Source organism: Sardina pilchardus, chromosome 15, assembly GCF_963854185.1.
Source record: "Sardina pilchardus chromosome 15, fSarPil1.1, whole genome shotgun sequence".
NCBI lineage: Eukaryota > Metazoa > Chordata > Actinopteri > Clupeiformes > Clupeidae > Sardina > Sardina pilchardus.
In genome coordinates this window covers 674,798-687,297 of record NC_085008.1, presented here as the reverse complement: position 1 = coordinate 687,297, position 12,500 = coordinate 674,798, and the positions used below count along the sequence as shown (strand labels likewise).

Below are 12,500 nucleotides of genomic sequence, written 5' to 3'. Positions count from 1 at the left end.
AGTTCTTTAGCAATTAGCTCGCTAGTTTTAACATAACCCCACAATAGTTATTTAGCAATTAGCTCGCTAGTTTTAACATAACCCCACAATAGTTATTTAGCAATTAGCTTGCTAGTTTTAGATCATAACTCAACAGTTCTTTAATAATGAGCTGGCTAGTTTTAGACCTAAACTCTACAACAGTTATTTAACAATTAGCGCGCTAGTTTTAGACCTAAACTCTACAACAGTTATTTAACAGTTAGCGCGCTAGTTTTAGACCTAAACTCTACAACAGTTCTTCAGTGTATGCAGATGAGTCTACAGTAGATGTGAGTCTGTGCCTATTTGTTTGCTGCACCCTCATATGGTGTATGTTCTGCAGTACATGCAGTTATGTTCTATGTGTGTTCCACGGTACATGTCCAGTTATGTTCTATGTGTGTTCTATCCTACATGTCCAGTTATGTTCTATGTGTGTTCCACGGTACATGTCCAGTTATGTTCTATGTGTGTTCTATCCTACATGTCCAGTTATGTTCTATGTGTGTTCCATAGTACATGTCCAGTTATGTTCTATGTGTGTTCTATCCTACATGTCCAGTTATGTTCTATGTGTGTTCCACAGTACATGTCCAGTTATGTTCTATGTGTGTTCTATCCTACATGTCCAGTTATGTTCTATGTGTGGTCCACAGCACAGTTTCCAGTTAAACTTAAATTCAAAAGATTTGAAGCCCTCTGCAGGATTCCAACACAGCTCTGTTTCCCCTTGGGGATCAATAAAGTATCTATCTATCTATCTATGTTTCCCCTTGGGGATCAATTTGTATCTATCTATCTATGTTTCCTACCCCACGGCCATGGGGATCAATAAAGTATCTATCTATCTATCTATCTATGTTTCCCCTTGGGGATCAATAAAGTATCTATCTATCTATCTATGTTTCCTACCCCACGACCATGGGGATCAATAAAGTATCTATCTATCTATCTATGTTTCCCCTTGGGGATCAATAAAGTATCTATCTATCTATGTTTCCTACCCCACGGCCATTAGCTAAGCTAAGCATAGCATTACAAAGCCCCCTCCCCCCAACTCTCTCTCTCTCACACTCACTCTCACACACACACACACACACACACTGAGGCCCATTAGAGGTGTAAACAGTGCTCTCTCTCTCTCTCTCTCTCTCTCTCTCTCACACACACACTTCTTTCCCACAATCCTCTGGGTCATTCCAATCTGCATTCCAAAAGCTCCAGCTGCTGCTGATTGGTTGGTTTGAATGCTGGCGGCTGATAGGTCAGAGGGGGGGTATTGACAAAACACAGGGGGTCAGAGGAGGGTCTTAACTCAGTGCAGCATGGCCAGCATGCTTAGTAAGTAGCCTGTACCTCTTTTACGCTAACACACACACACACACACACACACACACTGCTCCTATACTATATTGTCCTTAGGAAGTAGCCTGCACCTCTTTTTTACGCTAACTATATTGTCCTTGCAATGAAGGAACGTCTTACTGGAGAGAAGGAGAAGAGGAAATGAGATGGAAGCACTCCCTGAGGCGTCACAGCTGCCCGTGGCAGTGCAGGAGATCAAAGAAGAGGAGCTACACTACGACCTCCTGCTCCAGCACAATCTGCTTCCTGTCCAGAAAGAGGAGCTACACTACGATCTCCTGCTCCAGCACAATCTGCTTCCTGTCCAGAAAGAGGAGGACATTCCAGAACCGGATCATAATACGGAAGAAGAAAAAGGTTCAGCACTGGGGAAGAGTGAGGAAGAGGACTTTCCTTTGTTTAGTGAGGAAGAGGACTCTGCTTTAACAGAATATAAGCACAATGACTCTTTTCCTTCCGGTGAGCAGAAAATGTTGTTTTCGTTGACATTTTGAGACAAAATGGTTTAATTGCAGTGTGTGATGTGTGATGTATGGCTACAGCATCTGTGTTTGGTAACCCTTTACTTTAGGGAACACATGTTAAACATGAATACTTAACTACTATGTGGACGCATTAAGGCCCAGCAAGGCCTGTGTCATTTCACGTTAGATATTTCGTCATTGCATCATGATATTAGGTCATTCACTCTAACATTATAAAACATGACGCGACCATGGCAACCTTGATACGGGAGGGAGGAGGCGGACATTGTGCGAGCTCTTGCTGTTCATACATTGCTCACACTACAAAGCCATATTTACTGTGCTCTCATGAGGTTGCAGCTAATACACACCTGGCTATGCTGCTGGCTATGGTACACCTGGCTATGCTGCTGGCTATGGCACACCTGGCTATGGCACACCTGGCTATGCTGCTGGCTATACTGTTGGCTATGGCACACCTGGCTATTCTGCTGGCTAGCACACCTGGCTATGCTGGGTATGGTACACCTGGCTATGCTGCTGGCTAGCACACCTGGCTATGGTACACCTGGCTATGGCACACCTGGCTATGCTGCTGGCTATGGCACACCTGGCTATGCTGCTGGCTAGCACACCTGGCTATGGTACACCTGGCTATGCTGCTAGCTATAACACACCTGGCTATGCTGCTAGCTATAGTACACCTGGCTATGCTGGCTATAGCACACCTGGCTATGCTGGCTATAGCACACCTGGCTATGCTGCTAGCTATAACACACCTGGCTATGCTGCTAGCTATAGCACACCTGGCTATGCTGGCTATAGCACACCTGGCTATGCTGCTAGCTATAGCACACCTGGCTATGGCACACCTGGCTATGCTGGCTATGGCACACCTGGCTATGCTGCTGGCACACCTGCTCTTCTGCACTTGTGGTTAGACACATGTTGCACTTGTGCAATAGAGTTGAATCTGGTCCAATAGGACTGCTGCAGGACTGACAATAGAGTTGAATCTGATCCAATAGGACTACTGTAGGACCAACAATAGAGCTGAATCTGATCCAATAGGACTACTGTAGGACTGACAGAGCCAACAGGGAGGAGATAGAGAGGATATGATCTCATTTGTGTGTCGTGTTTTACAGGAGAAACTCAGAGGATCCAACTGGGGAACACTGAGGACGGCACAAGCAAAAAGAGGCGGGGCCGACCTCCGGGCAGCAAAAACAAAAGGTGGGGAAGCCACCTGGCAATTAAAAAGAGGCGGGGCCGCCCCCCAGGCAGCACAAACAAAAATGGGTGGGACCAGCCCCCAGGAAGTACAAACAAAAATGGGCGGGACCAGCCCCTGGACAGGAAGTGCAAAAAGAGGCGGGACCAGCCCCCAGAAAGTACAAACAGGAAGAGGCGGGGCCAGCCCCCAGGAAGTACAAACCAAAAGAGGCGGGGCCGACCTCCAGGCAGCAAAAACAAAAAGAGGCGGGGCCAGCGCCCAGGAAGTGCAATCAAAAAGGGGCGGGGCTGGCCCTCAGGCAGGAAGTCTGGCCAGCAGGTCACCAGAGCGAAGCTTCATGAATGCCCCCAGTGTTCCAAACCCTTCGTTGGACATCAGGCTCTAACACTCCATCTACAGGAACACGGGGCAGCAAAGCGGCACCCTTGCAGTGCATGTGCGTGGAGTTTTAGCAGGAAACGACATCTCATCCGCCATCAGCTCATTCATACGGGAGAGAAGCCCCACAGGTGCTGTGAGTGTGGCAATGTCTTCAGCCGGCTGCACCATCTGAGGAGACACCAGATGATCCACACAGGAGAGAAGCCGTATGAGTGCAACACATGTGGAAAGGCTTTCCGTCGACGCACACACCTCACTCGACATCAGGAATCATGCGGGGGAAGCCATCATGAGCATAGACAGGCTAGCGATCAAAAGTGTGGACTGGCTAGCGGTCAAAAGCTGCAACATCAAGAGTGTGGACAGGCTAGTGGTCATGAGCATGGACAGGCTAGCGGTCATGAGTGTGTACAGGCTAGCGATCAAAAGCTGCAACATCAAGAGGAAGACTCTGCTTTAACAGAATATACGCACAATGACTCTTCTCCTTCCGGTAAGCAGAAATGTCTGTTTTCGTTAACATTTTGAGACAAAATGATGCATGATTTAATTGCAGTGTGATGTATGTGTATAGCGCATATAGCATGTACAATGTAATGTTTATGTATAGCATCTGTGTTTGGTAACCGGTAACCCTTTAGTTTAGGGAACACATGTTAAACATGAATACATAGCTACTATGTGTGTTTGGTAACCCTTTAGTTTAGGGAACACATGTTAAACATGAATACATAGCTACTATGTGTGTTTGGTAACACTTTAGTTTAGGGAACACGTGATAAACATGGATACATAACTAGAAATGTGCCTGTCCGAGGACCAGCAAGAGTGGGCTTGCAAAAATGCGAACTATGCTAAAAATGCTAACTATGACAACCAGGTTGATCAGCTAACTTGGCTAATGATTTCTAGCAGTTATGTTAAAAATGCTAAATATGTTAACAATGTTATCTAAGCTAGCAATGCTAACCAGGTTGATAAGCTAACTTAGCTGATGATTTCTAGCAGTTATGCTAAAAATGCTAATTATGCTAACAATGTTATCTAAGCTAACAATGCTAACCAGGTTGATAGATAGATAGATAGATAGATAGATACTTTATTGATCCCCAAGGGGAAATTCAAGAATTTGATTAGCTAACTTAGCTGATGATTTCTAGCAGTTATGCTAACAATGCTAACCAAAATGATTTGCTAACTAATGACTTCTATTATGCTTATAATGCTTAAAAAAGAGGCTGGAAAAAAAATATATGTGACTCTCCACGGCAAAACCAGTCGCTTGTCGCAACAGACGTTTCTGAGAAAAATTACCATTTATGTCACTTGTGCTAAAATCGTGGATTTTTTTTTTTTTGTGTGTTTTGAAATAGTGGGAGGTCTACACTGTACGGCCGTGAATACATTTAGCAGAAAAACTGACCTTTTCTAGTCTAAAAACATGAGTTTCTTGAGGTGAGAAAGTTAGAGGAAGCAGGAAGTTAAAGGCGTCTCGTTTTTGCCGCTCTATTCCAATATTTACGGTAAATGCACTCATTGACAACCACCAAGCCATCCGCTGCTGTGTCGTTGATACAAGTGCCGTAAATCTTGTAATAGCGGCGACCTTACAAAGCGTTCGTGAGTGTTGAGCCGACGGTTAACTTCAGAGGCAGATTTCTCCGTTTTTCTCTTGGCATGACAGGATGAACTCAACTCCTTTGAATGTTTATATTTCAGTTATATGACGTTCAATTCATTAGATATAGGTATCGTTTTGAAGGTTGATTATGCCCCTTCCTGAAAACGTAATAACTATGAATTTTGAAAATTTGGACAATGTGACTGATTTCGCCGTGGAAGGTCACATATATGAATAATTTCCCCATTCATTTCAATGGGACCGAAAACCGGCGACAAACGGGAATACCGGAAAGACAACAACCGACAGCCATCCGACATTAACAAGCAACCTACACTGGATCGGGCCTGAATTTTTAGTGTTGGAACCGCGTCGATAGCTCCAACGCTCTAGGAGAAGAGGCGTTCTCAATAGTGGGTGAACGGGAATAAATAAGTATAAAACTTAAGAAGAACAATAGATGGGCTTGCTTTGAAGCAAGCCCACTAATAAATAAGTATAAAACTTAAGAAGAACAATAGATACTAACTACTATGTGGACGCATTAAGGCCCAGCAAGGCCTGTGTCATTTGACATTAGGTATTCCATCATTGTATCATGATATTAGGTCATTCACTCTAACATTATAAAACATGACGTGACCATGGCAACCTTGATAGGGACAGTGAGGAGGCGGACATTGTGCGAGCTCTTGCTGTTCATACATCGCTCACACTCCAAAGCCATATTTACTGTGCTCTCATGAGGTTGCAGCTAATACACAGCACATACAGTGGGAAGCACATGTATTTGATACCATGCTAAAGTTGCCTAGAAACAGGAATATAAAAGCAGAATTTGACAATTGATCTTAATGCCTTAATTCAACAAATTAGTAAAAATCAGGACACCAATTTTCACGGTGATTGAAGAATGTATCGTAAATAAATAAATATTCTTCCTTAAATGCTAGGGGGCATAAGTATTTGACCCCTATGTTAAATTGCCATAGGAGCAGGAGGATTTTTTATATGTTTTTATTTTTAAGGCCAGCTACGTGCCCTCCAAAAGTATTGGAACACATGCTTAAAGTTAAATATAAAATCATCTTTTGGAAATTGATCGTAATGCCTTAAATGAAACAATGAAGACATTTTCAACCTTTAATGACATCAATTTTCACTGTATTTCATGGATCCAGGATATTATGCATCCTGATGAAGTTCCGTGGCCTTTGGAATTAAAATAGCCCCACATCATCACATACCCTTCACCATAGCTAGAGATTGGCATGGTGTACCCACATCATCACATACCCTTCACCATAGCTAGAGATTGCCATGGTGTACCCACATCATCACATACCCTTCACCATAGCTAGAGATTGGCATGGTGTACCCACATCATCACATACCCTTCACCATAGCTAGAGATTGGCATGGTGTACCCACATCATCACATACCCTTCACCATAGCTAGAGATTGGCATGGTACTTTAAGCCAGCCTGTCCTCCTGCTCCTATGGGAACAATAGAGTTGAATCTGGTCCAATAGGACTACTGCAGGACTGACAATAGAGTTGAATCTTATCCAATAGGACTACTGTAGGACTGACAATAGAGTTGAATCTGATCCAATAGGACTGCTGCAGGACTGACAATAGAGTTGAATCTTATCCAATAGGACTACTGTAGGACCGACAATAGAGCTGAATCTGATCCAATAGGATTGCTGTAGGACTGATAGAGCCAACAGGGAGGAGATAGAGAGGATATGATCTCATTTGTGTGTCGTGTTTTACAGGAGAAACTCAGAGGATCCAACTGGGGAACACTGAGGACGGCACAACCAAAAAGAGGCGGGGCCGACCTCCAGGCAGCAAAAACAGAAAGAGGCAGGACACCAGAGCGAAGCTTCACGAATGCCCCCAGTGTTCCAAACCCTTCGTTGGACATCAGGCTCTAACACTCCATCTACAGGAACACATGGCAGCAAAGCTGCACCCTTGCAGTGCATGTGCGTGGAGTTTTAGAACGAAGCGAGATCTCATCCGCCATCAGCTCACTCATACGGGAGAGAAGCCCCACAGGTGCTGTGAGTGTGGCAATGCCTTCAGGCGGCTGCACCATCTGAAGAGTCACCAGATGACCCACACAGGAGAGAAGCCGTATGAGTGCAACAGATGTGGACAGGCTTTCCGTCGACGCACACACCTCACTCGACATCAGCAGGAATCATGCGGGGGAAGCCATCATGAGCATGGACTGGCTAGCGGTCATGAGTCTGTACAGGCTAGCGATCAAAAGCTGCAACATCAAGAGTGTGGACTGGCTAGCGGTCATGAGCATGGACTGGCTAGCGGTCATGAGTCTGTACAGGCTAGCGATCAAAAGCTGCAACATCAAGAGTGTGGACAGGCTAGCCATCATGAGTGTGGACAGGCTAGCCATCATGAGTGTGGACAGGCTAGCGGTCATGAGTGTGGACTGGCTAGCGGTCATGAGTGTGGACTGGCTAGCGGTCATGAGTCTGTACAGGCTAGCGATCAAAAGCTGCAACATCAAGAGTGTGGACTGGCTAGCGGTAATGAGTGTGGACAGGCTAGCGGTCATGAGTGTGGACAGGCTAGCGATCAAAAGCTGCAACATCAAGAGTGTGGACTGGCTAGCGGTAATGAGTGTGGACAGGCTAGCGGTCATGAGTGTGGACTGGCTAGCGGTCATGAGTGTGGACAGGCTAGCGGTCATGAGCATGGACAGGCTAGCGGTCAAAAGCTGCAACATCAAGAGGAAGACTCTGCTTTAATAGAATATACGCACAATGACTCTTCTCCTTCCGGTAAGCAGAAACATCTGTTTTCATTAACATTTTGAGACAATTGAGATGTGTGTAGCGCATATAGCATGTACTGTGTAATGTATATGTATAGCATCTGTGTTTGGTAACCCTTTAGTTTAGGGAACACATGATAAACATGAATACATAGCTACTATGTGTGTTTAGTAACCCTTTAGTTTAATACATAACTAGAAATGTGCCTGTCCGAGGACCTACAAGAGTGGGCTAGCAAAAATGTTAAATATGCTAACAATGCTAACCAGGTTGATCAGCTAACTTGGCTAATCATTTCTAGTAGTTATGCTAAAAATGTTAATTATGCTAACAATGCTATCTAAGCTGACAATGCTAACCAGGTTGATAAGCTAACTTAGCTGAAGTTCCCTTGGCCTTTGGAATTAAAATAGCCCCACATCATCACACATCCTTCACCATAGCTAGAGATTGGCATGGTGTACCCACATCATCACACACCCTTCACCATAGCTAGAGATTGCCATGGTACTTTTTCCAGTTAGCCTATTAGCCTGTCCTCCTGCTCCTATGGGAACAATAGAGTTGAATCTGGTCCAATAGGACTGCTGCAGGACTGACAATAGAGTTGAATCTTATCCAATAGGACTACTGCAGGACCAACAATAGAGCTGAATCTGATCCTACTGTAGGACTGACAGAGCCAACAGGGAGGAGATAGAGAGGATATGATCTCATTTGTGTGTCGTGTTTTACAGGAGAAACTCAGAGGATCCAACTGGGGAACACTGAGGACGGCACAAGCAAAAAGAGGCGGGGCCGACCTCCGGGCAGCAAAAACAGAAAGAGGCGGAGCAGCCACCTGGTAAGCAAAAAGGGGCGGGGTCGCCCCCCAGGCAGGAAGTCCGGCCAGCAGGACACCAGAGCGAAGCTTCACGAATGCCCCCAGTGTTCCAAACCCCTCGCTGGACATCAGGCTCCAACAGCCCACACATGTCATGAGCGGCAATACGGAAGAGGCCAGAGGTTGCGCAATAGACCGTTTCCGTGCTCTCTGTGTGGACGGACGTTTGGTCAGAAGTGTGCGCTCAGCACGCATCACAAGAGCCACTCAGGAGAAAGGCAGTTCCCATGCAGCACGTGTGGGAAGTGCTTCCTGACCAATAGAGATCTCGTTCGCCACCAGCTCACACACACGGGGGAACGGTCACATCAGTGCGCTGTGTGTGGGAAGCTCTTCAGTCGGAAGGATCGGCTCAAGACGCACCAGCAGATCCACACGGGCGAGAAGCCTCATGAGTGTTCCACGTGCGGGAGGAGGTTCCGTGATAAAGATCACCTCGCGCGGCACCAGCTCACTCACGCCGTCAAGTCGTACCCGTGTCCGCAGTGCCCACAGGTCTTCCAGCGCAGGTGCGAGCTCACACTGCATGGAGACACACACCGCGTGACGCCTCTCGAGTGCCCTCAGTGTGGAAAGACCTTCACTCAGAGTCTCAAATTCAAGAGACACCTGTGGCTCCACGGGAGGGGGGATCCATTTCAGTGCAGCACGTGTGGGAAAGCGTTCCAGTGCAACGCACATCTCACTGCTCACCAGCTCACACACTCGGGCGAGAGGCCCTACATGTGCTCTCTGTGCGGCAAGACGTTCGGCCGCATGAACAGCCTCACCAAGCACCAGCACACACACACGGGGGAGAAACCGTACCAGTGCGCCACCTGTGGGCGGGGCTTCTCCCGGAGGTCAGAGGTCAAGCGGCACCAGCTGACCCACACGGGGGAGAAACCCCACCGCTGCTCGGCGTGCGGGAAACACTTCAGCCGCAAACACCTGCTGAAGAGACACGAGATGATCCACACCGGAGAGAGACCGCACCGCTGCACCATATGTGGGAGGGGCTTCATTGGCAAGTCCGATCTCACCCGACATCTAAACACACATACTAAATAAAGACCTCACCGCTGCACCATATGTGGGAGGGGCTTCATTGGCAAGTCCGATCTCACCCGACATCTAAACACACATACTAAATAAAGACCTCACCGCTGCACCATATGTGGGAGGGGCTTCATTGGCAAGTCCGATCTCACCCGACATCTAAACACACATACTAAATAAAGACCTCACCGCTGCACCATATGTGGGAGGGGCTTCATTGGCAAGTCCGATCTCACCCGACATCTAAACACACATACTAAATAAAGACCTCACCGCTGCACCATATGTGGGAGGGGCTTCATTGGCAAGTCCGATCTCACCCGACATCTAAACACACATACTAAATAAAGACCTCACCGCTGCACCATATGTGGGAGGGGCTTCATTGGCAAGTCCGATCTCACCCGACATCTAAACACACATACTAAATAAAGACCTCACCGCTGCACCATATGTGGGAGGGGCTTCATTGGCAAGTCCGATCTCACTCAACATCTAAACACACATACTAAATAAAGACATCACCGCTGCACCATATGTGGGAGGGGCTTCATTGGCAAGTCCGATCTCACCTGACATCTAAACACACATACTAAGTAAAGTCCTCATCAGTGTACTATATCTCATCTAAACACACATACTAAATAAAGACCTCATCAGTGTACTATATCTCATCTAAACACACATACTAAATAAAGACCTCATCAGTGTACTATATCTCATCTAAACACACATACTAAATAAAGTCCTCATCAGTGTACTATATCTCATCTAAACACACATACTAAATAAAGTCCTCATCAGTGTACTATATCTCATCTAAACACACATACTAAATAAAGTCCTCATCAGTGTACTATATCTCATCTAAACACACATACTAAATAAAGACCTCATCAGTATGCTTCATGGGAATCCACACCAAGGAAAAGCCTCATCACAGTTTTTTGAAATAGATGTTTTCTAAGGGACACAAGAAAAAATCAACAAGTTTACTATTTTTTGCTTTCTGATGATACAAATTCTTTGTCAGTGTTGAAAAGGAGGTCTGGGACAGTTATGTCATTGGTAACTGACATGGTTCAATCTGAATTCATGAGTCGATTAAAGTTTGAATCGCTACTTTGTGTTCTCTGTGTTGATGATTTTTGCATGTGTTTTAACTTTTCATAATACACCTGATACTGTTGAAGTGCTCTTCACCCCACCTCTCTTCACCCCACCTCTCTTCACCCCCACCCCTCTCACCCAATAACCTCTTAGATCTTAGATGCATGGTGATACTAGACTCCATCTGTGCATGGTGATACTAAGGAATTGGTAGAAACTGAATCTGTGGTTGAGTGGAAGTGACTGATGACAGGTTAAGGAGTTCTAACGAGGGGGACATCTCTTTCTCTTTGAATATCCATCTTCTGCCACTCCTGGGTTTCAGAGAGTCAGACTTATCTAGTGATGCCTAGTGATGGTCTCTGGTTAGAGGAACATCTACTATAAACCATGTGACATTTCTTAAGCCGGTTAAAGGAGAAACATTAAGACAGGAAGAGTCCCTGGAGCTGTCCTGTTATAATGTTGGCTGGTATATCCATCCTTCCCTGTTATAATGTTGGCTGGCTGTGAAGGGAAGGTGGGAATTGAACCGGCAACTCTCCACACAGAAGGCTCTGACACTTGCACTGTTCCACCACCTGCTTACTGCAAGAGCAGCAGGAGGCAAAACAATAGTTCTCTAAACACACATTCTCTCTGGATGCTCGTCAGGCACACTGAGTTAGTTTGGAGATGTTGAACCTGTAAGAAGAGTAGGAACACTGCTGCCACCACCACCATGACCTCATCAATTAGTATTAATTGCACTTGGAATAGCACTTGGGAGCACTTCGGCTCGGCGCAGTAATATCACTCCTGAAAAAGCCTGAAAAAGCGCTGAGTCGATGTGCTTCCAAGTGCTTTTCCACCATACAGTATAGTTATCCATCTTACCTGCTTAGAAAAGCGCCACGTTTTATTTTGTGTCACCATACTTGGACGTGTAACTACTCACCCCACTCATGTACTGTGTGTGTGTGTGTGTGTGTGTGTTATGTTGTGTCACCATACTTGCACGTGTAACTACTCACCCCACCACACATAATCGGAATATTATTGAGCTGCCTCCATTTTAGTTTGTGGCTACTCAACTGTGTGTGTGTGTGTGGTGTGCTCAGTCCTCTCCAAGTGAGGGGATGTGTGTGTGTGTGTGTGTGTGTGTGCTCTGTCCTCTCCAGGTGTAGGTCTCTTTCAGCCTCCTGTCCGCGCGGCCCCTCTGCAGATAGCCATCAGCTGTGGCCGCTTCAAAGCCGCGGAGCGAGGTGTGTGTGCAGCGGAGTGTGTGTGTGTGCCGCTCCCCTTTGAGGCGCCGGCTGAGTGGCACGACCACAGATGCTCCGTCATTTGAGCACTTTTATTACGCTGATTTATTTATGTATCTATCTTAAAATCAGAACCAAAGCCAGCGCTTGTAGTGGAAACTTTATTTGTTGTGTGATGTGATTGATACACGTGGGGTCTCCGGCTTGCGCTCGCTCCACAGAAAGCGTCCGTCTTTGATTAAAACAGCCTCATGCGCTGGGAGGATGAAATGATTCTCCCATTGATCACTATGGAGACGAATGTCCATCGGCTGATAACCTTTA

At 46.1% G+C, this 12,500-nt stretch overlaps 1 protein-coding gene across 1 annotated transcript; it reads left to right on the top strand.

The window, feature by feature from the left end:
• Positions 1-1,528: 1,528 nt before the first annotated feature.
• Positions 1,529-10,942, top strand: LOC134102323 (zinc finger protein 3 homolog). Its single transcript, XM_062556403.1, has 3 exons — positions 1,529-1,845; positions 6,873-7,907; positions 8,639-10,942. Exons 1-3 carry the CDS (start codon positions 1,533-1,535, stop codon positions 9,832-9,834), a joined length of 2,544 nt encoding a protein of 847 aa, XP_062412387.1. The 5' UTR covers positions 1,529-1,532; the 3' UTR covers positions 9,835-10,942.
• Positions 10,943-12,500: the final 1,558 nt, after the last annotated feature.

Coding starts and splice junctions, on each gene's coding strand:
- LOC134102323 (XM_062556403.1), top strand. CDS start 1,533: ATGGAAGCACTCCCTGAGGCGTCACAGCTGCCCGTGGCAGTGCAGGAG. Junction 1,846..6,872: donor CAATGACTCTTTTCCTTCCG/GTGAGCAGAAAA, acceptor CGTGTTTTACAG/GAGAAACTCAGAGGATCCAA. Junction 7,908..8,638: donor CAATGACTCTTCTCCTTCCG/GTAAGCAGAAAC, acceptor CGTGTTTTACAG/GAGAAACTCAGAGGATCCAA.